General features: G+C 37.8%; 1 protein-coding gene across 5 annotated transcripts in view; it reads left to right on the top strand.

Moving 5' to 3' along the window:
* The window catches only part of LOC126473598 (WASH complex subunit 5), a 180,042-nt gene that overhangs the window by 77,188 nt on the left and 77,279 nt on the right, over positions 1 to 25,575 (top strand). For all 5 annotated transcript variants that reach the window (XM_050100747.1, XM_050100746.1, XM_050100749.1 and 2 more), the window contains 6 exons: positions 10,073 to 10,209; positions 10,336 to 10,453; positions 10,537 to 10,656; positions 13,431 to 13,666; positions 15,887 to 16,138; positions 23,982 to 24,164. In XM_050100747.1, the coding sequence (XP_049956704.1) occupies positions 10,073 to 10,209; positions 10,336 to 10,453; positions 10,537 to 10,656; positions 13,431 to 13,666; positions 15,887 to 16,138; positions 23,982 to 24,164 (1,046 nt within the window). The remainder of the gene's footprint in view (positions 1 to 10,072; positions 10,210 to 10,335; positions 10,454 to 10,536; positions 10,657 to 13,430; positions 13,667 to 15,886; positions 16,139 to 23,981; positions 24,165 to 25,575) is intronic.

Here is a 25,575-nt window from a genome sequence, read left to right as displayed (position 1 = left end):
TAACCATCGCCATTTGTTAAGTGCTGATCCCCCACCACTTTGTTCTCATTGTTCTCGGCCTGTGATGATTCATTATTTCCTGATGGAATGCTCTTTTTTTAACCACTTACATTCTTATTTATGATTGCCGTCTGAGTTATCGGCCATTTTAGTGAACAACGCACGGGCTGTCAACCGCGTTTTACTTTGTACCCTTCGTAGCAATATGGTGAAGGGTTTATAGTATAGTCACTTGTAACTCCTTTTTCGTCTTCGTGTTCTACCTTTCTGATATGGGCACATATGGCCCTAGTGGCCTAAAACAAAACAAAGCCTCAAAATAGTCCTAGTCGAATAGAACTTAAGCTTAAGCCTGACGTATGTAACAACCAAAATATATCTGTTCTGTAAAAAAATTCCACTGCAGGCTCTCTCAAATGAATACAAGTGTTGACTGCACAGGAATTTACTGTACATCTCTTCTCACACAAAATTTTCTAGGTGTTGGAAACTGAACATAACTTATAAAATCACTGCCTTCTCAACTATGCACCCAACTAACTGTCCAGTTAAAACTGTACCTGTCTACAACTTGTGCTGTCCTGTCTCTTCAAAGTTAACAGGGATCTCAACTGCCTACTGCTCACTCATGTGCGAGTTTAAATACTCCAAGGGCACCTGCTTCTGTTTTCTGTTACTTTTAACTGCCAAATTAAGCTACATTTTACATTATAATTTCTACACATTAGGAAAAACACACTGTGAGGAAATAATTAAAGTTTTAACCATGTAAGAAACAAGATTGTTAGTTGAGAACTCCATGTATTTTGGAAATTACAGACTCTTTGAAAATAAAATAGACAGAAGAATCCTTGAAAGACACACATCATTTGTTGTTGCCATTCACAGTTTCACAGAACATTCTTAGTTCCAAAATTGATATAAAGACTGTAAAGAAAAGATTAATGTCAGTTTCCTTGAAGTGTGAAAATAAATGTACACTGTAATTAGTGCACATTTGTCATCAACCAAGCAACTAAATCAAATCCAGAAAATATAAATAACTCATGGAAAATGGTGGAAAATATAGTCTTCAAAACTCCGTAAAATCACGTGAAAATTCTGTGGGGTGTGTTTAATGGGTGCTTTGGGAAAGAGAGAAAATGGAGGAAAATGACTGGTGAATTTGTTACCCTTTTCCCATCTTTGTGCTATAGTCTAAGAATATTAAAGACTGCAACAATTAAAACAAAAGAATGCAGGCACACTATGCAAGTCCCTCTCACTGCTCTGATATGGGACCATTTTCTGGGGACACACAATTCATAGCATAAATGTTGTTTGGAATGCAAGAAAGAGCCATAAGAATAATTTGTGGTCTTCAAGAGGTGGTGTCCTGTAGATTTCATTTAATTGAGCTTTGTGTTCTGAATATTCCCTTCTTATTCACTTATGAAACTTCCTTGCTTACTAGGGACTACCAGCTGAGAAAGGTCAAAATACTACAGAACAAGAACGTGTACAACTAAGTACCGGAAAGAAATCAGATATACACCAAATCCATTTCAGACCAACATACTATCCGAGGTGTTGGATAACATTGGTCTCATACTACACAACAAAAAACCAGATGAATTGAAAATTGTTACATATCCTAAATTTAAAATGAAACTAAAGGCAGTTCTAATAAAGCACTGTTTCTATTCTGTAAAAGAATTACTGAATATTTAAAAATAAATGTTACTTAAACAATTAGATTGTAAGAATACATACCTAATCTTAGTTAGCATACATATTCTGCTGATAATATCCACTATGTATTGTATCCTTATTTTGACCTACCTTAAACAGTAATGATATTACAGAAGGAAAGTTGCTACTCACCATATAGCGGAGATGCTGGGTCACGATAGGCACAACAAAAAGATTCACACAATTATAGCTTTCGACCATTAAGGCCTATGTCAGCAATAGACACACATGCATGCATGTATGCAAGTTGCGTTTGCATAAGTGTGTGTGTGTGCGTGTGTGTATGTGTGTCTATTGCTGACAAAGGCCTTAATGGCCGAAAACTATAATTGTGTGAATCTTTTTGTTGTGCCTATCGTGACTCAGTATCTAAGCTATATGGTGAGTAGCAACTTTCCTTCTGTAATATTGTTACATTCCGTCCTGGATTTTCCATTGTTTGATTTAAACAGTAATGATGACTTTAGGTTATTAGAATATCTGCCTACTTACTTTCACTCTTGTTTTTGCTGATACTAATTTTGACTGTATCTCCATTTTGACCTGTCTGATATCAGGTGTTTGAACAAATAGACCAATCAAAATGGTGCCTGGTATCACAAGCAGGTATTAAAACAGGTACCCAGAGGAACAAATCGTGATACAGATCACTACCTAACCCATGTGAAACTAAATTTAAAGCCCCAAAAATTCAACAAAAGGATTTCAGTAATGTCTAAAATTGATATGAGTAAAATCCAGCTGCTGCTAGTAGCATACCAACTTGATAAAATGCAGGCACAAAATTGGGAATAAATTGAACACAAATTAATCAAACTTGCCCAAAACCGAATTACAAACATTGAAAAAGCGTTGTTCACGGAATAAAGATTGTGAACAGGAAGTAAAACACAGCTACAACATATCCTACACATACAGTAGTAACAAATCAAAAAATGCTCTTGAGGCATTTATGGCTACTAGGAAAGAACTTCAAAATTAATTAGACAAACAAAAAGATAATAAGAGAACAGTTGACTCGTGAAATTGAAGAATACTTCCCAACAGACTTGAACATTTCTAGATGTGAAATGCAACAACAAATAATGTGGCTACTTAGAGAAGGCTATAATCCTGTGTTATTCACTTGCCAACTTTTGCTTCCCTTGAATGTCCTTTGACTCTTGTAATTCCAGTATGCTCTTGTTCATGTTACAGATAACTTTTTGCTTCATATATTTTACCCCTGTTAAGTTCAAAATTTCAGAGCTTCTTCCTGTCAACATTGTCAAAAACTATTCTAAACGTATAAATTTGGGACTGCAGTTCTCCGATCTTGTCTTATGTGTAGTAGGTTTAGTATTGCTTTGTATGTTCTTACATTTCTCCAGAACACAAATTGGTATTCCCACAAGTTAGATTGTACCAATCATACCATTCCTGTGTAGATAATTTGTGTTAGTATTTTATGACCATGACTGATGTTTCAGTAACATGCGTCACCACTTGCCTTTTTTGATATTCTTAGATTCTTCTCGAAGCCTGAGGGTATTCCACCTTTTTTTCGGTTAGACTTTCAGTGCTCCATCAAACTGTTCTCTGTAGTACTGCATTCCTTATCCCCCTTTCACCCACTTCCTCTCTACACGTACATCTACATAGATACTCCGCCAGCCATCGTAAGGTGCTTGTCAGAGAATGCCTTGTACCAATACATCATTTCCTTTCCTGTTCACTTGCTCAGTAGTGTTCCTCGAAAAGAACATCACATTTCCTCCAGGGATGCCTATTTGAGTTCCCGAAGCATCTCTCTAACACTTGCATGTTGTTGGAACATACCGGTAACAAATCTAGCAGCCCACCTCTGAATTGTTTTGATGTCTTCCTTCGATGTGACCTGGTATGGATCCCAAACACTCGAGCAGTACTCAAGAATAGGTTGCACTAGCTTCCTGTATGCAGTCTCCTTTATAGATGAACCACTCTTTCCTAAAATTCTCCCAATAAACCGAAGTTGACCATTCATCCTCTCTACCCATCCACAAATGCTCATTCCATTTCATGTTGCTTTGCAATGTTACACGCAAAAATTTGAACAATATGACTGTGTCCGGCAGAACACCACTAATGCTGTATCCAAACATTTTTCCTAATCATCCATATCATCTTCTTTTTTTCTACATTTACAGCTAGCTGCTATTCATCACACCAACTATATATTTTGTCTAAGTTATCTTGTATCTGTAGCCTCCTACAATCCCTAAACTTCAAGACCTTGCTGTACACCCCAGCATCATCAGCAACCAACTGCAGATTGCTGGTCACCCTGTCTGCCAAATCATTTATGTACATATAGAATAATAGCATCCTATCACACTTCCCTGGAGCACTCCTGATGATACTCTTGTCTCTGATGAACACTCACCATTGGGGACAATAGGCTGGGCTCTATAGCATTTAGGGAGTCTTCGAGCCACTCACATATCTGTGAACCTATTTCATATGCTCACACCTTCGTTAACAGCCTGCAATGGGGCACCATGCCAAATGCTTTCCAGAAATCCAGAAATATGGAATCTGCCTGTTGCCCTTAATCCATAATTAGCAGTATATCATGTGAGAAAGGGACTAGCTGATTTTCACCTAAGTGATGCGTTCTGAAACTATGGTGATTCATGGACATAAGTTTCTTGGTCTCAAGAAAATTTGTTATATTTTCATTAAGAATAGGTTCAAGGATTCAGCTCTCCCCTTTCCATAAAAGTGTCTTCAAGTTTTTTTCCATTTTATAGCCCTTCCATATTTTCCTTCCACCTTTTAATCTTCTCTTTTTTTGCCTAGTAGTGGTTTGCCATCTGAACTCTTGAAGTTCATTCTGGTTTTGCCAAACGTTTCTTTAATTTTCCCATAAGTAGCATCTATCTTTCCCATAGTCACGTGTGCTTTTACAGTTTTGCATTTCGTCTTAAGCCATTCCTGGTTTGCCATTTTATACTTCCCGTCAGTCTCAAAATCCACATTTGGCCTTGGGAATGTTTTGTGGTCTAAAATCTTGTTTGGAAAGTGAAGTCTTACAATTATGTGATTTATCTGAAGCTTTCCAAAGTTTCCATGTGTCTTCCACACATACAACCATCTTTCATTGTTCTTAAACAGTGTTGCAATACTTAAATGTAATCTGTGCAAAATTCTACTAGGTGACTTCCCATTTCATTGCTTTTCCCCAGTCCATGTTCTCCTACTATTTTTCTTTTTCTTCCTTTTCCTACTATTGGTTCCAGTCCCCCACCACAGTTAAATTTCCATGCTGCTTAACATTCTGAATAACTTATTTTGTCTCAGACCTTTTTCCCAATGTTTTCGCTATCTGTGGAGTTAGCAGGTGTATATATTTGTTACAGTTGTAACGTAGTTTGTGGCTTTCTGGGCTATGATAATCTTTTAACTAAGCTGTTCATAAAGGGATGACCTTTTAAATTTTACAAACAAGCGCTAGAAGGTGACACTGAGATGTAGCAGTAGTTTTGTTTTCAAAATTTATACACTTTTAGCTCTTTGCATTAGTTTTAACTTCTTCTTCTTCTTCTTTCGATTTCGGCCATCTTTGGACCACGTTCAACAATTCACTTGCCCGGCTTTTTGATCTTTTTTTCTCTCTTCCCAATATTTCCTCATCATTTTCGAGTGGTTCCTCCTCCGCTCTTCCGACCATTTCTTGTTATTATTCTTTAGTTTCGTTTCTTCTGGAAAACACTTAATTTCGTTCACTATTTGTCTAAACTTTTCCCTGTCCCTGATTGACTCACGGGTGACATTAAAATAGGCCAAATCCTTGTTCACCATCTGTATCCATTTATTGTTGGTTTTTTCGTTCCTGTTACTATGTTCAAACACTTTTCTTGTTAGTCTGTTTCCATCCATCCTCGACAGGTGACCATAAAACGTTAGTCTGCGTTTACGCATTGCCTCACTCACTTTCTCAATAGTTTTGTATATTTCCTTATTACTCTTTAGCTTGTACTCTTCTCCAATCTTTCTCGGTCCTAATATTTTTCTCAAAATTTTCCTTTCTTTCTTTTCCATGTTTTCTATTTCCCCCTTTTTGTTAAGAGTTAGGCACTCCGATGCATACAGGCATTCTGGTCTAATGACAGTTTTATAATGTCTTAATTTAGCTTGAATCGAAATGTTTTTTTTGTTATATATGTCTTTGGTTTTTTGAAAAGCAAATTCCATTTTCCTTGCTCTCGCCTGGTTTGCACTCTTGTCTAAACCATTCACTTGAATTATTTCACCTAAATACTTAAATTTTTCTACTCTTTTAATATTGCCGTATTTAGTAATAAGATTTTTCTTGTTATTTCTATGATTAGACATATACACGGTTTTTTCAAATGAAATCTGCAGTCCAGCTCTGGCCGAAACTTCTTGTAGTTTCTCCAGGTAGTTCTGAGCTATTTCTTCGTTTTCTGTAATTATTGCCAGATCGTCTGCAAAAGCTAAACAGTCCACTTCTATTTTTTCTTTTTTTGTTCCAATTCTGATGTCATTCTTGGTGCCTTTGAGTTCTTCTTTCCATATTCTCAATATCTTTTCCAGTACGCAGTTGAAGAGGATTGGGGATAAACCATCACCTTGTCTAACACCTGTTTTAATTTCGAACTTCCTTGAAATTTCACCCATAAATTTAACTTTGGCCTTACTGTTTGTTAGCGTCTGTTTGATAATTTGAATTGTTTTCGTATCGACCCCAAATTCTTCCAATACTTTCAGTAATGTTTCTCTATCTACCGAGTCGTATGCTTTTTTGAAATCTACAAATACTATTGCAAATCTCTGGCCTCTTGAGATTCTGTAACGAATTAGTGTTTTCAGGTTAAATATTTGTTCAACACAGGATCTACCTTGTCTAAAACCTGCTTGATATTCACCTATTTTTTTATCCAGAACTGGCTCCACGATTTGAAGTAATTTCCTTGACAAAATTTTGTATCCTACTGGTAGTAGCGAGATCCCTCTATAATTATTAACATTCATCTTATCCCCCTTTTTGTGTAGTGGGTGTATCAGGGCACACTGCCAGTCTTCAGGAATTCTTTCTTCGTCCCAGATCTTCTTAAACATATGTTCCAAAACTTGTGGGAGGTTGGTATCCATTATTTTTAGGATTTCTGGTACTATGGAGTCTTCACCTGGGGCTTTATTGTTTTTTAGACTGTGTATTATGTGTTTTATTTCTTCAGCGTCTGGAGGTTTTGACTCGGTATTAGTATTTCGGTGGTTTTCAAAACTCATTTTATCTTTGGGTGGTTCACAATTTAGTAGATTCTAAAAATATTTTGCTAATATTTCACAATTAGTCTTGTTTGTCAAACCTAGCTTGTTCTCTTTATCTTTAAAACATAAATTTGGGGATTGGTATTTGGTTAGCTGTTTTCTAAAAGTTTTGTAGAAATCTCTAGAATTATTTCTTTTAAAGTCTTCCTCAATCTGTTCTAGGTTATCCTGAAATTGTCTTCTTTTTTTATTACGGAAAAGCTTAGCTGTTTCTCTTCTCTGGATTTTAAAATTGTCAAGATCTTGAGGATCTTTTGTGGAGTTCCATTTCTGCCACAATTTCTGTCTCTTCTCCAGGTTCTCATCACATTCATTGTCCCACCATGGATGTCTTCTTACTCTTTTCACGAGACAATTTTCTTTTGCTATTTCAACTATTTCGTTTTTGATCTCCTCCCATCCCGCTTCCTTATTTATTGTGGATATGCCATCGCTATCTTTGTGCAATGCTCTTTGAAACCGTTGTTTAATTTCTTCATTTTTTAACGTTTCTGTGTTATATTTTGGAATTTTGTAAAAGGTTTTCTTCTCTTTTCGAAATGGGAGTGGTCTGAATTTAATCGTAGTCAAATAGTGGTCTGAATCAACATCAAGGCTTTTCAGCACTTTAGTGTTTTGAATTTCTTCTTGACAATGAAGTGAGATAGCCACATGGTCAATTTGGAATTCTCCGAGAAGTGGATTTGGTGATCTCCATGTTTTAGTTTTTCGGCTCAGCTTTTTGAAATGTGTTGTCATTATTTTCAAGTTGAAATGCCTACATACCTCTATAAGCCTTTCTCCATTTTTTGAAGTTCTTTTGTGACCTGGGAAGAGGCCTACTGTTCCATGGTATTTTTTCTCCCTTCCTATTTGTGCGTTAAAATCGCCTACTAACATTTTTATGTTCTTCTTTGAGCATCTATCCAGTTCCATTTCAAGTATCTCCCAAAATTCTTCAACTTTCTCCGGGTTATTTTTGTTGTCCTGGTTTATGGGTGCATGGCAGTTGATTATAGAGTATCCTTTGTTTTTACATTTAATCTCAAGAATGGATAGTCTCTCAGAACTCGAGTAGAAGTTAGTAACTGAATCTAAAATTGAGTGATGTACCAGAAATGCTGTTCCCAGGTATGGCATTTGTTTCATTAAGATTTTACCTGGTTTTCCTTTAAATAAACGATAGTTTTCAAAATCTAAAGCAGTTTCATCTAAAAACCTTGTTTCTTGTAATGCACATATTAAAATTTCTTTCTGGTTCAGCTTTTCAATCAATAATTTCAATTTTCCTACTTTAATTAGAGAGTTTACATTTAGGGTTGCAAACATAGTTGCTTTCTTAAATTTCAGTGTTGAGGGCTGCATACATGTTGGTTGGGGTCCTCCAAAATCCTTTGACCCCTTTGCATTGTTTCTACGAACAACGGAGGATTTGCCATTCGGTCTACCTCTTGGAGTAGTGTCTATCTTTGACGACGTTCCCATCATGCTTTGCAGTAATTGTTGGATAATAAATTGGGGGATCGGGTTGCCCCGAATCCGAAATTAAAACCAAGGTAGTAAGCCCTGGAGTTAGCTCTTCCGCTCTCTCTGCCGTTGGGAAATTGTTCCTCTTCCGCCATTGAGACCGTTGGCTGGGTTTCACCTAGTAACCCTAGGCAGGGGCCCTATGACAGGGTGCTACCATCTGGAGCCGGACGGACCCTGGTTTTTTTACGAGGTTGTTACTCCTCCCCCTCCACACTTCCCCATCCTCTTGTTTTTAGATGGGCCCGGGCTTGGGACCGGCTTGCGGCGGTGTTAGTTTTAACTTCTCTATTTAAAATAATAATAATAATAATAATTACTGCCCCCCACAATATGCCATCACACGTACTGCATGCCTGTTAGATATTCTGTGCCGTATTAATAAATTTTTGTAAGGGAAGAGGTAATGGAAGGATGACAATTAAGGGAATGGAGAGAGGGAACTGTGATGATAACTGTGGGAAAGAAAAAGAACAATATATGTATCATGTAATGTAATTTATAGTTGTTAGTACTCCCATTCTTGAGAAATAGGTGCATCTGAAAACTAAATACCCAAGGAATGATTTGAAACAGTGATAATGCTTTCAGTGAAATTTTGTAGTAAATTTTTGATGTGGCATGTGCACTTAAACCAATTTTCCAAAAACACCAAAAATGACTTCCTCAGGTAAATGCTACAGTTCTTTAATCCTAAATGTACAATTTGCTGATTTGCTCTTTCCTTTCACTAAGGTCCATATATTTTCTGTTGAATTTATAGGCATTGGTAAGGGGCCCACGTGTGCTGCTCAGGCAGTCAAACTCGAAGATGCTTATGGTACCGACTTCCTCCAACATCTCTACTTTCATATCAGTTTTCCCCTGCAATGAATGGTAGCAACTGAGTTACAAAGCTCTGCCAGCAGCTGCATGAATTAAGTGCAGTGGTTCCACATAAATCCTGTCTACTATAGACACCTGTTTTGTAGTTGTTGCTTCTTACGATGCTACCTGGACAGCAGCTGTGGCATAAATGTTGCTTTGAAAGGGAAGTTGAGCCACTAGTTTCGCTGTTACCTAATGAAGTTTGACTGAATGAGCCAAATCTGGCAGCCAGTATAATGAGTATTGCCATAGTCTGTCTATTATTTAGGCTTGATGTGGCAATTAATCTTCAGTAGCAATCAGGAGTTTATTTCCTAGACACACACACACACACACACACTGTTTGGTTTTTCCCATTAATCTCTCTCTCTCTGTCTGCCTGTCTGTCTTCTGGAGCATATAACACCCTCCTTATTTTTTCATCTTTTGAATGCATTGAAATAAAATGTCAGTTATTTAATTTGTGTGTATGGGTGAATTTGATGGAGGTGTTGTAAGGATAATGCACAGCATTCAACAAAAGATTAGAGATGAGATAGGGACTTGAAATGCTTTTGCATGTGGACATATGATGTATTTTATTGGATACTGTGAAAAAAGTGCTGTTTATTTCTCTGCATTCAACTAACAATGTACACTAATTACTTTTCAGCATGGGATGGAAATAAACGGTGTAAACAGATACGTGATCAAGTAATAAATGATGCAAAATACACTCCTCTTCAGGTGTTTGAACTGCTTTTAAACACAGCAGAGTTTGAACTAAAAATAAAGGATCTTTTTAAGCATGTATGTAGAGTTCTACTTAATTTGTTATACTATCTAAATGAAAAGTTTGTTTCATCATGTTATTGCTATGCTTCTTTTGTAACTTCATCAACATTAATATGCTATTAAAAGTCATCTCTTTTTCAGTTACTGTTAGAGAAACACAATAAGTGGGATAGCTACAAAATGGAAGGAAGAGAAAGGATGCAAGAGTTATCAGAAGTATTTTCTGGAACTAAGCCACTCACTAGAGTGGAGAAAAATGGTATTTTGAATTTAAAGCTCTTGACACTATGCATTCCAAATAAGTCTCAAGAAATTGAATTTTGGTAATTTATTTTTCAACAGATAATTTGAAGATGTGGTTTTCTGCAATGGCCAAACAAATTGATTCCTTGAAACATGACGATGCTGCAGCCTCTGGAAGAAAAATCGCTCGTCTCATACAAGCACTTGATGAAGTTCAAGGTAACAGCTAAATGTAGATGTATTCAGGATAGAAGAAAAAATTATCAACTGTATCTCAGTTTTTTAAGTACAGATTGCTCTTAGAAAAAAATTTTTCTAATGTTTAACAACAATATGAAGAGGACAAGCCGCTACTAATCACATGCAGCAATTTGCTTTCCTAGGTCATGAGGGTAATGGTGAAACATGGGATAGAAAAAGGGGAGGGATAGCAGTGTAGGGGTGGGGGAAGATGCTGTGTTGCCTATGCTGTGTGGAGAAGTATCACCAGTGCAATTCAGAAAACCTGGGGTTGCTTGGAGGAAACCAGATGACACAGGTTGTGAAGCAGTCATTAAAATGAAGCACATTGTGCAGGGCAACATGTTTAGCAACTGGGTGGTCCAAATGTCTCTTAGCCACTGTTTGGAGGTGGCTACTAATGCAAACAGAAGATTTGTTAATTGTCATCTTATATATGGTGGCACAGTGATTGCAGCTTAGTTTGTTACTGCCACAGGTAGCCTTGTCTTTGATGGGGTAGGAGATTTCTGTGATGGACTGGAGTAGGTGGTAATGGGAATAGGAGTAAGTATAGGACAGGTTTTGCATCTGTAATTGAGTCAGCATGAGTTGATCCCTGACAGATTCAGTGGGCTGGTTGCAACAGCTTCAAGGCCCCACCTCTGCTAATAACCCAATGCAATTTTGTTAACATCTCTATGGCAGTGCCTCATTATTTGCACAACTATGTAGGTGGCTACAGTTTTCACCTGCAGCTGTTAACTTTTTGAAGTTGAAAGCTGGCAACAGTGCTGAGAGCTTTCAAGGATCTTCTTGCACCATGTTGACTACAGTTCTATTGCAGAGGTATGAGCTGCGAGGAAAGGGCGTGGGGCGAGGGGTGGAGTTGGGGTATACAAGGATATTGCATAGGGTCAGTGGGTGGTGTAATACCAGTGTGAAAGTGGTGGGGAGGATATTCCTCATTTCCGGGCATGATGAGTGTTGGTCGAAACCCTGGTGGAGGAAGTGATTCAGTTGCTCCAGTACCACCCACGATTCTCGTCATGTCAGATGCAGTTGCAGTTGAACCCTACCCCCGGAGCCAGTTACACTGTGTGTGTGTGTGTGTGTGTGTGTGTGTGTGTGTGTGTGTGAGTGAGTGATTGTTTTATTTTGGAAGACGAACATTGTCTGAAAGTGTAATGATTTTTGCAAGCTTTTTCATTGTTCCAGTCTATGACACCACACCACCTCTGTGTGGTGAGAAACAAGCTATCCATTGCATACTGCTGTTATTCCATCCTGAATTATGTCTTGTTTGAGTTTTTGTAGTATTTAAGTAGTGTTTGTAAATTTATTGATACACTCTGCTCAAAAATGTCTTGCTATACCTCCATATCTGTAAATGGATATGGACCTAGATCCAAGGAGAACAGGGAATGAAAAGATAAACCTTATGAAAAGAAAAGAAAAACTTTACTGTAAAATAAAAACAAAACAATAACCAAAATAAACACACTTCCTTTGAAACTGCACATCTTTGCTATCAGAACATTCAGTTCTGTGTTGTTCCACGTTACGCATTGTAATGTGCTAGGATCCTCCTTTGCATTCTGCCCACAATGTAGTTGAGATGTTGCTGGTCAAGCCTGTTCTACTCTTCAACAGCAGTTTCCTGAAGCCATTTGATGTGTGATGAGGATTCCTGGAATAAAACACAGCAAATTTCAACTAGTCCCTACCATGCTCAATTAGGTTTATGTCAGCAGATATTGCAGACTTTTCCATTGGGTTGATTTTCCTGCTTCTGGGATGAATGTGTAATGAGGTGGGTGGGGTGCACAGTAAGACATGAGGTGACTGAAGAAACTTTGTGCTGTGATGTAGCAGTTGTGATCAGAAATGAAAGGAAAATGGAAAACATTTTTTTATTATATAATTATCTGACATAAATATAGCAGCATGTCTTATTTTCCAAAATGGATTGGAGGTCTAATTTTGTATACAGTGTAGATAACATATGTATAATATTTTGTGGCTCAGCTATGTAGTGTGTGTCACAGCCTTAGGATATATAAAATTATTAATGTGATTTATTGTCAAATTATTGTTTATACAGTATATTTCAAAAATACTTTGACGATCTTGTGGGATAGGTTCTTTACACCAAAACAAGAAAAAAAAGTCTTGTAAACATGGAGTCAAAAATGCGTACCTTAAGAGCCATGAGGATTTGTCCATCTTCGAGACTGTGAAACACATCTCTTGCACTGTAAGTTCTTTGCTTTCCATAGGATAGAGTAGCATGGAGAGCATGGAGAGCTGCATCAAACCAGTCTCAGGACTGAAGACCACAACAACAACAACATGTCTTTGAATTACTCATGTATACAAATATGTATATTTTTAAATCAGTACAGTCTGTGTCCTGGTACTTCTGACACGAATAAATAAATATCCTGTAAATGATCTGTCTGTAGCAATAGCATTTGTTGTTAGTATGATATATGGTATATGGAATCAGGTGACTTACCAGCACAGCTACATTCTCCCATCACTGTAAGTCAACTGGAAAGTTCTTTATCTACACTTGTACTCAACGTGTGTAAGTGTGTGGTGGAGGGTATGAAGTATACTACCAGAATCATTCGCCCCACTTTTCCCCATTTGAAAGCAGGGAAGTCGTGAATAAAAACTTTTCATTGGTATTTTTGGATACTTTTTTATGCCACTGTTCATTTATTGTCTATAATGTTATCACAACTAAATTAACAATTGTCTTTCTACAGCATTTCATCAGTTGGAGGCCAATATGCAGGTAAAGCAGTTCATTGTAGACACAAGGCGTTTCCTGATGCAGATGGTGAGGACAGGAAACATAAAAGAGGAAGTCCTAATCACATTGCAAATTGTAGGAGATCTCAGCTATGCGTGGGAGATAATTGACCCATATACTTCTTACATGCAACAGGGAATTAAGAAGGATCCATCTCTTGTGATAAAACTGAGAGCAACATTTCTCAAGGTAATTTCAGTAATATCATAATGCTTTAGGATATTTTTTTAAGTTGTTCATTACAGTGGATGAAATGGATCCACGAATTGTAAATTTATTCAGAGAATGATTTTCATTCTGCTGTGACTGTTTAACATATCTTTTTACATGTTTTCCCTGTTTATGCACTGTGTAATATTTAATCAAACTGAGATAGGCGTGATGTTTGGTTCTCCAAAGTTTGCTCTCCAGTCAGACTCCTACGACTCTAAGGAAAGAGAATTTGGATTGCATGTTTGTTGGTCTAGTTAGTGATCTCTTTTTAACCACATTCAGAAACATCGTTGGTACATCTCTTACCTCTTATTCCAGGCAGCTAAGTAGTCCTTCCTTTAGGAGTTTCAAACAGTTCCCTCCTTCCAACGCCTTGCATAGCACTACTTTCTAGCTTATTCTGAGCAATCTTTTCATTAATATTCCCCCAGGGAATTCAGCATGCCTCTGAATTGCTTTGATGTCTTCCTTAAACCGAACTGTTGGGTAGCCCAAACACATGAGCAGTACTCAAGAACAAATAGCGCTAGTGTTCTGTACAGTTTCCTTTGTAGATGAGCTACACTTTCCTAAAATTCTGCCAATAAACCAAAGTTGATCATTCAACTTAGCAACTACCATCCTTATCTGCTTGTTCCAGTACATATCACTTTGAAACATTACACGTACACAGGTATTTTACCAACATGACTGTGTCAAGCAGCAGACCATTCTACTCATCTGCATTAAGTTACTTGCTTTCCAATCTGGCAGCAGTTATCAGCTACATCTGGCACAACAGACATGTTTTACTTCTGAATATGAACTAGAGAAGGAAACATTCCATGTGGGAAAAATTATATATAAAAACAAAGATGAGGTGACTTACCGAACGAAAGCGCTGGCAGGTCGATAGACACACAAACAAACACAAACATACACACAAAATTCAAGCTTTCGCAACAAACTGTTGCCTCATCAGGAAAGAGGGAAGGAGAGGGGAAGACGAAAGGATGTGGGTTTTAAGGGAGAGGGTAAGGAGTCATTCCAATCCCGGGAGCGGAAAGACTTACCTTTGGGGGGAAAAAAGGACAGGTATACACTCGCACACACGCACATATCCATCCACACATACAGACACAAGCAGACATATGTCTGCTTGTGTACACACGCACATATCCATCCACACATACAGACACAAGCTTGTGTCTGTATGTGTGGATGGATATGTGCGTGTGTGCGAGTGTATACCTGTCCTTTTTTCCCCCAAAGGTAAGTCTTTCCGCTCCCGGGATTGGAATGACTCCTTACCCTCTCCCTTAAAACCCACTTCCTTTCGTCTTCCCCTCTCCTTCCCTCTTTCCTGATGAGGCAACAGTTTGTTGCGAAAGCTTGAATTTTGTGTGTATGTTTGTGTTTGCTTGTGTGTCTATCGACCTGCCAGCGCTTTCGTTCGGTAAGTCACCTCATCTCTATATGAATCAAACACAGACCTCCAGACTGTGAAAGCAATACTTTCTGTAACAGAACACAATATAAATGTCATCAAACTTTGTACTTGTGCCTTCCCTGTTAGTCTCAAACAAAGTTTTCATTTATACATGATCAGTGGGGATACCTATAGGTGTTAGCTGAGAATAACATAAGTAGAGGTTTATATTTCTATCCTATACCTTTGCAGTTTGAGATATGGCAGAACATTGACGTAACAATTTACCAAACGATGTACTCTGTTTAGCCTACAATGTAGAAAGTGATCTTGCATTGTTTTGTTTTGTAGCACATTGCAGAAATCCATGTGAATGCTTTCGAATGTTAAATGGAATGGGCTTGGTCTTTTTTTTCCCATATTCTTCCTGTATTCAGGCCAATGCTCTGTGTCCAATGAACTTGTCATTTACAGGCTGCCAAACCATAATATTCCTTCCTTTTGTGGTCCAATCTGTAGATATTTGCTGATCATGCAAGACAATATTACTTCCAGCAGTTTTTATTGCCCGGGGTGCCCACTCATGTCTCTTGTTGAAAGGATTTACTACTCTACATGTCTGCCAGCTTAAATTATTATCCGCTACTAGTATTACCAATGCCACAAATTGCCGCCACCACACTCCTTTACTTGGTGTTACTATCTAGTATACTTTTTTAGTAAATATAACTTTCCCCACTTATAGCCAAACTTATTCTGTTTTCCATGTCATGTAATTTTTGTTCCAGCTTTCATCTGCATTGGAGATTCCTCTGTTACGAATCAACCAAGCTCGCAGTGCTGATATGGTGTCAGTTTCACAGTATTACTCTGGTGAGCTGGTGTCATACGTTCGTCGTGTGCTACACATTATCCCAGAAACAATGTTTGGGTTGATGGCTCGTATTGTGCACCTGCAGACAGATGTCATAAAGGAATTGCCAACACGGTTAGAGAAAGAAAGGCTGAGAGAGCTTGCACAGTTAGAAGAGCGCCATGAGGTATGTTGTCACTGTCCATCTACGAAGATGCAGGATTCGGTTAAGGATCATTTTGTTTTTTGTTACATAAGGTGTAGTCCATATCAATTCAGCTAGGACAGGAAATATCTTACCTCCATAGTCTAGGATGTTATTGAATTTAGCATATGTTAAAATGAAGGACTAAGCAAGGAACACACATTTTTTTTTGTTTTCTCCAAAAAAGTTTGTGCTCCAAGATACAACTCTCCAAAGATGACTCTGCGTATACCATTTTGAAGAAACGAATTTTGGAAAAATTTTTAGAATGCTGTATCTCTGGAACAGTTCTAGAAATTTTGCTGGCTTTTTTATTTGAAAGATGATTGCTTTATGATTACAAAGAAAGCCTCCATTTGGACTTATCTGTCAATGTTCTTTTACTATAGCGTTCTGAACTTTTTTTATAATTTATGGAAATTTTTTTTTCAAAAATGCCAATCCATAAAATTTTGATTCCCCCCCCTACCTATTAGTATCGTATAATCCTACACTCCCTGAAAAAAACAATTGAATTTTTTTGCCATACATAAAATCTGTTTTATTACCACATTATCACATAACAGGCTCATAAAAACCTAGTCTTATTTAACATAATTTTAGTTTTGAAAAATGAGTAAGAGACTCATGTTTCAAACATTTTAAATGGTTCCAAAATGTACATGAAAGGTGCAACTTCTGTGCACTCTGTTTTGTACTGAAATGAGCCAGTCAATGAAATAAAAATCTGTTCCACTGCTTCAGTATCTTCCTTTTATATGGAGTGATGCCTTCCTGTTGAACCAATAGGAACTGGAGTACTTACAGTCTTCAAAACATTGTGAACAGGAAGTAAGCACTGATGGCATTGTTGCTGTCCTTCAGCTGGAAACCTATATCCAGCAGCTGGTCCATATGGTAGCATAAAGTTCACTACAATTTTGTTTAACTCATAACTAGTGTCTATAATTTCTGCAATCCACCAGTCACAGTCATACACACACTACAAACATTCCCTTTGTCAGGTTGTGAATCTGAATATTATCTTCTGAATTCCTTTCATAGGAGTAGTTTGTTTGGACCATTCTTCTTTTTTCTGCTCTCAGACTTCTTTAATTTCCTCTTTGGACAAAAGAATGAGGTTTCCAGAATGAGGGCTGTGGACATGTAAGATTTCGCGACTTGTGACGAAGCAAGCTAGGATAATTTTACTTCCCCTGTTGTTTTCCCATCTGCCCTCTTAAAATTCATTTTTTTAATGTCTAACTAATTATCATTAACATATGTGAGTATAATCTGCATTTTTATAAAAGAAATAGGTTGGCCCTTAGTCATAAAGAATATACCACCAGATCTAATTTTGTATGTAATAGATTTTCTAATTTATTTTGACTATGCCTAGTTAGTTTGTTTTGTCATTGGGTGAATTCAGTAATTGTTTCGTAACTTAAATTCTATTGATGACTTATAAACAAATATAAACTGTACTAATTGTAAACATTTGGAGGGACAACTTACAGTATTCTTATAGGGTCTATTCGGCTCTATTTGAAAACATGTTAGCAAAGCTAGCCTTTAATTAATTCCGAACTAATTAACAGTTTTGTCAGAAGTATTGTTTGTGTAATGATATTTGTTAATTTCAGAATTTAAACAAATCATTCAGCTTAACTTTTGAGTAGAAGAAACTGTTAAAAAGAAGGAAGTTTTCAATGTATTCAATTAATAGAATGAGCTAAGTTTTAATTGTAATTTCTGTAAAATAAACATCCAACAGTGTGTAGTTTCAGTGCCTATTATTGTGATGATGTATAAGGGCCCGATTTCAATGAATCAACTTAACTGTGAAATAAGTGTTACACCAATAGGCCATGTGTTAAAGCAATGACAGTGTGTATTCAATTTATTTGAAAGACTGTGAAATGTGTGGTTAGGTTTTTACTGCTCGTAGATGTTCAACAGTAAACTCTTGTAGCAGTATGTAGATTATTGCCTGCAACCTATTAATGAGGCTTATCGAAAGTTAAAAATTAGTGCACTGGCCAAGTAACTGTGTATTATTGTGGGGAGGGGGGAACAGTGAAAGTAAAGAACTGTGAAACACAAATGTGCACCTGTCGGCTACGTCATTTAAAGTAGTCAGTGTTGAACTTACACCCTCCATTTTTCAGCCAGTATCACAACGCTTTTTCTTCAACACCAAGGACAATCAACAATGAAATAAAGCAGGTGAACATCACAGACTCTTGTAAAATCCTCAGCATTCTGAATCACAGCTGTATGTGGTCTGGAAAGATTAAGTTTTGTAGCATGGTGCTTCAGCAGGCGTACTACACCATCACAGGGACCCTTCCCGTGACCAGTAGCACCCTATACCTAGTCAGTTGGCACAAGCGACTTACTCAATTCAAACAGCTGGCAACGATTTTTAAAATGACTAGGAGCTCCATCAGAAATAATGATGATCTTCTCTGCCCCTGTTTGCAGTTGAAGAATTTTGCGCACCACTAGCAAAGCGTGTGCTGAGTCATGTCCTGTGCGATCACTTATAACTGCTACACTTGTGGTCTTGTTTTGAAAATATGTCATTCCTGTAAAAATTGAAACCTGTTCATGACTCCAATGATACCCTTGTACTTCTTGTGGGAGAATTACAGACCAGTTCTCAGCAAAATCACAGTGAAGCACTAAACATAGTTCTTCAACCTGTACACACCCTTTCACTTCTGCAATGTGTCGCTGTTGCAGTTTTTACAGATGCTAGTGTGTTACTGCTTTCACTGACCATTTACCAAGTTCATCAATGAAACTGTCAAAGGCAACAGTTTTCTTGATTAGTTTATTTTCCTCCCATGTCACGTATGTAATTTCTGCAGAGTTATCCGCTATGTCTTCCAGGCCAAGTGTCTGTAAAGACAGATCTTCTTTTCCAGGGCAGTCACCATACTCTTGAAACAAACAAGTCTCTTGCTTTACATCACAGACTACTAACGACTTCACACACCCAACCAAGATGTTATGTGTCACGTGCTCCAGCACTTTTTTCAAAGTTACTACACAATCAATTCTAAATTTGCACATTACACACATAAACAGACATATTTAGGTGGGTGTGGAACTACCCACTTAGGTCTTTGTGCACAAAATTTTGATCTTCCAGTATGTGAAGTTGTATAGCTGCTCTTATAAATTGCAAAAGTTTGTTTAATACGGTGAGTCATGTACCTCTTCACTTTCACAATGTTTTGACCTTCAACTGTTACAGTTATAGGGTCTTTTTTGTTGGCACTCTCACGAGAACAGTCCCATTTATCTTCCAGATAAAATGTCTGCACTATTTGAACTTGAACTTGAGCTGGTTCTACAGGATGACAATAATAGGGACCTGGTCTTCCAAGGACTTCTTTTACAGATCTCACATTTCTCCATTTGTCTACATGTACTTTGATACTAGTGGAACATGGTACAAAAGTGTTTTCTTTGAAAATGTATCTGGAATGAGAGTTAAAACTTGCAGCTTTTCACTTTTAGGGTGCACAATATTCAAAAGCTGAATTGATATTTGTGAAAAATTCCTGGTGAGAGGTGCAAGACTGTTTTGGTTCATTTTCTTCTGAAGATGGAATTTCTACTTTGAAGAGTGTGGTCAGTTTTGCTGTAGTGTATTCATCCATAGCTTTAGTAATTGCTCTGCACTTTCCTTATGCATAGAGCTTATGACTAGACCTCACTGACCACAGTTTCTTAACAGGACTAACACCTACCTCTGTAGTTTACTGATTCAGGGTATTTAATTCTTCCTCTATTGATGCAAATCTGCATCATCTACACCATGGGAGGCTTCACTTGTTCAGATAGTATCATTGTTGTTATTCTGTCAACACTTTTAGAACACAAAAAGTCATCACTGGAAAAATCTTAACTTTGAAACAGAGTCTTCAAATGAGAACACTTACTCCCAACCTGAACAACGTCTGTTTTTTTTTATGTCTTACATATCACTCATTTATGGATATGCAAATAGTCTCCTGTGGCCCTAGTCAGAAGACATTTCAAACAGTTCTTTTTGCAGAACACACTGCAACTGTGTCAACTGGAAATTCCTCATGAAAACACAGAACTCACAGGATGGTCTCAGATTTCTTAGAAGCCTGTTCAGTAAACAAATTAGCACTGAACAACTACAATACAGAAACCTGCAATGAACAGCCACGACAAAGAAACTGACAAGAAACTATAACAAAGTGTAAGAAATACTTGCAACAATGAAAGTGAAAAGAAATAACTGCAACAAAGAAAGTGATAAGAAATAACCCCAATGAAGACAATAGAAATAAACATTGTAACAAAGAAATTAACAAAGAGATAGAGGGGCTGGCCAGTACTTACCTCAGCTCAGTACAGCCGATAGATACACATAAAACAGAACTGAAAATTTACATTCCTAGCTTTCGGAACAAATGTTCCTTCATCAGGGAGGAGAGAGGGGAAAGAAAGGGAAGAAGGGAAAGGAGATTCAGTTACTCACAACCCAGGTTATGAAGCAACAGGGAAAGGAAAATGGGAGGGTAGCAAGGATGGAGGCATGGTTGTCAGAGGGAAGCCAAAGATATTCTACTGTAAGTACTGAGCCAGCTTCAAACCAAAGAGGATGCATACAGAAGTAAAGAGGTATATAGTATAAAGATAAACACAACTATGTAGGATGAAAAGATGCGTGAATGGCTAAAGAGGAAAGAGAAAGAGGAGAAGACTGAAGAGTGAATGGGAGTGAGGTTGTTTAACGTAGGTTCAGTCCAGGTGGATGGCAGGATGAAAGGATGTGTTGGAGTGCAAGTTCCCATCTCCGCAGTTCAGAGGGACTGGTGTTGGGTGGGAGAAGCCAAATGGCACATACGGTGTAGCAGGTTCCTAGGTCCCTAGAATTATGCTGGAGGGCATGCTCCGCTACTGGGTATTGGGCATCTCCTAGGCGGACAGTTTGTCTGTGTCCGTTCATGCGCTCAGCCAGTTTAGTTGTTGTCATGCCGATGTAAAAGGCTGTGCAGTGCAGGCATGTCAGTTGATAAATGACATGTGTAGTTTCACACGTAGCCCTGCCTTGAATTGTGTGCGTTTTACCAGTAGTGGGGCTGGAGTAGGTGGTTGTGGGGGGATGCATGGGGCAGGTTTTGCAGCAGGGTCGGTTACAGGGGTAGGAACCGCTGGGTAGAGAAGGTAGTCTGGGAATATTGTAGGGTTTAACAAGAATGTTACGGAGGTTAGGGGGGCGACGAAAGGCAACTCTGGGTAGTGTGGGGAGAATTTTGTCAAGAGATGATCTCATTTCAGGGGTTGATTTGAGAAAGTCATATCCCTAGCGGAGTAAGTTGTTGATGTTTTCGAGGCCAGGATAATATTGAGTGACAAGGGGGATGCTTCTGTATGGTCTGGGGGTAGGAACATTGTTGGTGGACAGGGAGGAATGTATGTAATACATTGTTGTTGGACGGGGAGGAATGTTCCTACCCCCAGACCACACAGAAGCATCCCCCTTGTCACTCAACATTATCCTGGCCTCGAAAACATCAACAACTTACTCCGCCAGGGATATGACTTTCTCAAGTCAAACCCTGAAATGAGATCATCCCTTGACAAAATTCTCCCCACACCACCCAGAGTTGCCTTTCATCGCCCCCCTAACTTCCGTAACATCCTTGTTAAACCCTACAATATTCCCAGACTACCTTCTCTACCCAGCGGTTCCTACCCCTGTAACCAACCCCGCTGCAAAACCTGCCCCATGCATCCCCCCACAACCACCTACTCCAGCCCCGCTACTGGTAAAACATACACAATTCAAGGCAGGGCTACGTGTGAAACTACACATGTCATTTATCAACTGACATGCCTGCACTTGCACAGCCTTTTACATCGGCATGACAACAACTAAACTGGCTGAGTGCATGAACGGACACAGACAAACTGTCCGCCTAGGAGATGCCCAATACCCAGTAGCGGAGCATGCCCTCCAGCATAATTCTAGGGACCTAGGAACCTGCTACACCGTATGTGCCATTTGGCTTCTCCCACCCAACACCAGTCCCTCTGAACTGCGGAGACGGGAACTTGCACTCCAACACATCCTTTCATCCTGCCATCCCCCTGGACTGAACCTACGTTAAAGAACCTCACTCCCATTCACTCTTCAGTCTTCTCCTCTTTCCCTTTCCTCTTTAGCCATTCACGCATCTTTTCATCCTACATAGTTGTGTTTATCTTTATACTATATACCTCTTTACTTCTGTATGCATCCTCTTTGGTTTGAAGCTGGCTCAGTACTTACAGTAGAATATCTTTGGCTTCCCTCTGACAACCATGCCCCCATCCTTACTACCCTCCCATTTTCCTTTCCCTGTTGCTTCATAACCTGGGTTGTGAGTAACTGAATCTCCTTTCCCTTCTTCCCTTTCTTTCCCCTCTCTCCTCCCTGATGAAGGAACATTTGTTCCGAAAGCTAGGAATGTAAATTTTCAGTTCTGTTTTATGTGTATCTATCGGCTGTACTGAGCTGAGGTAAGTACTGGCCAGCCCCTCTATCTCTTTGTTAGTATTTGTTTCACATCTTTATATGAGATTTTCCATTAACAAAGAAATTAGTAAGAAACAACTTATGTGAAGACATACATTACCCATGAAAGTTAAAAAAAAAAAATGATTTTATAAAATAAAACCTGCCCAAAGTAAAAGTGGAAGTCCTCCTTTACAGAGAATATAATACTACATGGTACTAATCAACAGAAAAAAATCTAAATTCAAAAGACGGCTGTAAAAGAACTTTGACAGATATGTCCAAACAGAGGAGACCATTGTAATCATAAATCAATTATCTTTCAAATTAAAAAAACTCTAACAAAATACCTAGAACTGTTACAGAGGTACTGCATTTTAAAAAAAAATTCCGAAATTAACATCTTGAAAATGGTGTTCGCGGTGTCATCGTTGGAGGCCTGTATCTCGAGGCAGGAAATTTTTTGTAGAAAATAAAAAAATACATGTTTCTTACTTACTCTTGAATTTTAACATGTGCTGAATTCAATAACATCCGAGACTATGAAGGTAACCCTGTGCCTGAAGTGATACGGATTATGCCATAAAGAGTAGCTTATGGTACATTATTACAGCTATATTTTTTTATTTGTTATCACACATAAAATGCTTTCTATTTGCCATCTTACAAATATTGAGCTCAACTTTCTTCATTCTTTCCAACTCATAATTTTTTACTCATTAATTTAATTAAAATGCAGTTTTTTTTACCAATGTTTCATGATTTATGCTATCAGTTGCTTTAAAAAGGTCTCCAAAAATGTAATCTGGCTCTGTTTCAATCTGTGGTGTATTTATCGAGAGAAACTGTAAACAACATCCTCAGTTGATAAAGATTTATTAAGTATTTTCAATGACGACCTGTTCTTCATCTTCAGATGAGGACATTGACTTTGGAGATAACAATTTTTATCAGGGAGAAACACGGTGTGTGCAACAGCCAATTGAAAAAAAGCTCTGTAAAGCAATTAGACAGCAGTGCACTTTGTTATCCAAAAGCTCCGTTAATGTGAAACTAATATTGTGTTATGCCATACTAGATAGTAATATGTCTTTTTTAAAGCTAATTGCATTTCATTTCGGTTATATTTGGGCAGGATGCACATGTACAGTTGTATGGTCCTTTATATCATATCTGCAAAGTGATTATTATTTTATAGTTCCTTCTCCTTTCAAAGAAAATGTTCTTAGAATTTTAAGTTAATGGTCATTGATGGAGAGTTTGCTGAATGTTGATAATCTACTTTTACTTTGTCAGGTTGCACGCTTAACACATGCTGTTTCAGTCTTCACAGAAGGTATTCTAAAAATGAAAAGTACTTTAGTTGGTATTATCCGTGTGGATCCAAAACAGTTACTGGAAGATGGCATTCGCAAAGAACTTGTTAAACAAATAGCTACTGCACTCAACACATTACTGGTTTTCAACCAGAAAAGCAAGGTTAGTGTAAACAGATTCTATGAATTCTGTTACAGTAAGATCTAAATTTTTATAATGCTGTTGACATCTTGTTCCCCATCAGATAAACTAGTATTTTTCGAATTGCTGGTAGATGTGTGAAAATCTTTTCATTCAGTACCTCTTGTTACCTAACATTAATTGTAACTTGCTCGATAATTTCATAGGCAAGACACAGCATATTATCCTGTATAGAGAGTCAAGTATAGACGCTAGAGTAATGCTATACTTGGTATGAGCCAGAGAGGAGCTATAGGACAATTATTGTTCATGCTATACATTAATGATTTGATAGATACTAAATATGAGTCTCACTATGGTAATGGAAAGTCTTTGTAGAATGTAAATAGAAATAACTTAGGAGTAAAAGTAACAACTTGCTGCACAGTAGAGCTGTTGAATCTTCAGAAGCCAAATAAACAAGACTGATAACTTTGCTAGCCTTCAGCTGAATCTGTTTTTTGAGCTAGACTACACTTACACACACATACATATGCCCATCAGCCTGTGCGAAAATAAGTTCTTAGGCTGGAGGAATACAATGTAATACATTTCTTGAAGCATAAATGTTATGTAGCCTTTGACTACTACATTAATGGCTCCTAACCTTAGTTAGTAATTCATGCCACACAATTGATACTAATGATGTGCCAAGATATAACATGGAACAGTCACATAGTTGTAGGTGAAGCAAATTGTAGGCAACAATTCCTTGATAGGATAATGTGTGCCACCAATTTTTCTATAAAAAAGATTACATGCAAAACATTTGTATGGCCCATAGATGGGAATACTGTTCAAGTGTAGGGGTACTGACATCTGGCTTATGCAAAGAAGGGCAGTACAAATCCTCAAAAACATATTAGACTGATAGGAGAATGTCACAGAAACAGTAAAAAAATCTTGACTGGCAGACACACAATGAAAGACACTGTACATCTCACAAGAACTGATTCAAAGCTCAAAAATCTTATCTTCAGATCAGAAAGTATTAATATACCTTGGTCCCCTAAGTATTGATCCTGTAGAGGCCATGGAGATAAAACTAGGAAAATAACAGCTCAGTCAGAAACTCGACAAGCAGTCATTCTTCCCATGCTACACCTGTTGTTTCTCCACTATAGTCACTTCATGTCCCACTAAAACTTGATGTGTAATTTTTGTAATTGCTACAGTATTGTATTCTACTCACCTTCATACTTGTACGGGGTGATTATAATTAAAGTTAAATTTTCAAAACACAGTAGAAATAACACCACTTGTCAGATTGATGTCAAATTGCAACGGAATATTATCAGAGAAGGTGGAAAATGTATGGCATAAGAAAAAAAAAAATAGTGTGAAAATTGATCAATAGATGGCATTGTATGTATCAGAATACGTAAATGTAAAC

The sequence above is a fragment of the Schistocerca serialis genome, chromosome 4 (assembly GCF_023864345.2).
Source record: "Schistocerca serialis cubense isolate TAMUIC-IGC-003099 chromosome 4, iqSchSeri2.2, whole genome shotgun sequence".
Classification (NCBI taxonomy): domain Eukaryota; kingdom Metazoa; phylum Arthropoda; class Insecta; order Orthoptera; family Acrididae; genus Schistocerca; species Schistocerca serialis.
This window is presented reverse-complemented; position numbering and strand designations above follow the sequence as displayed.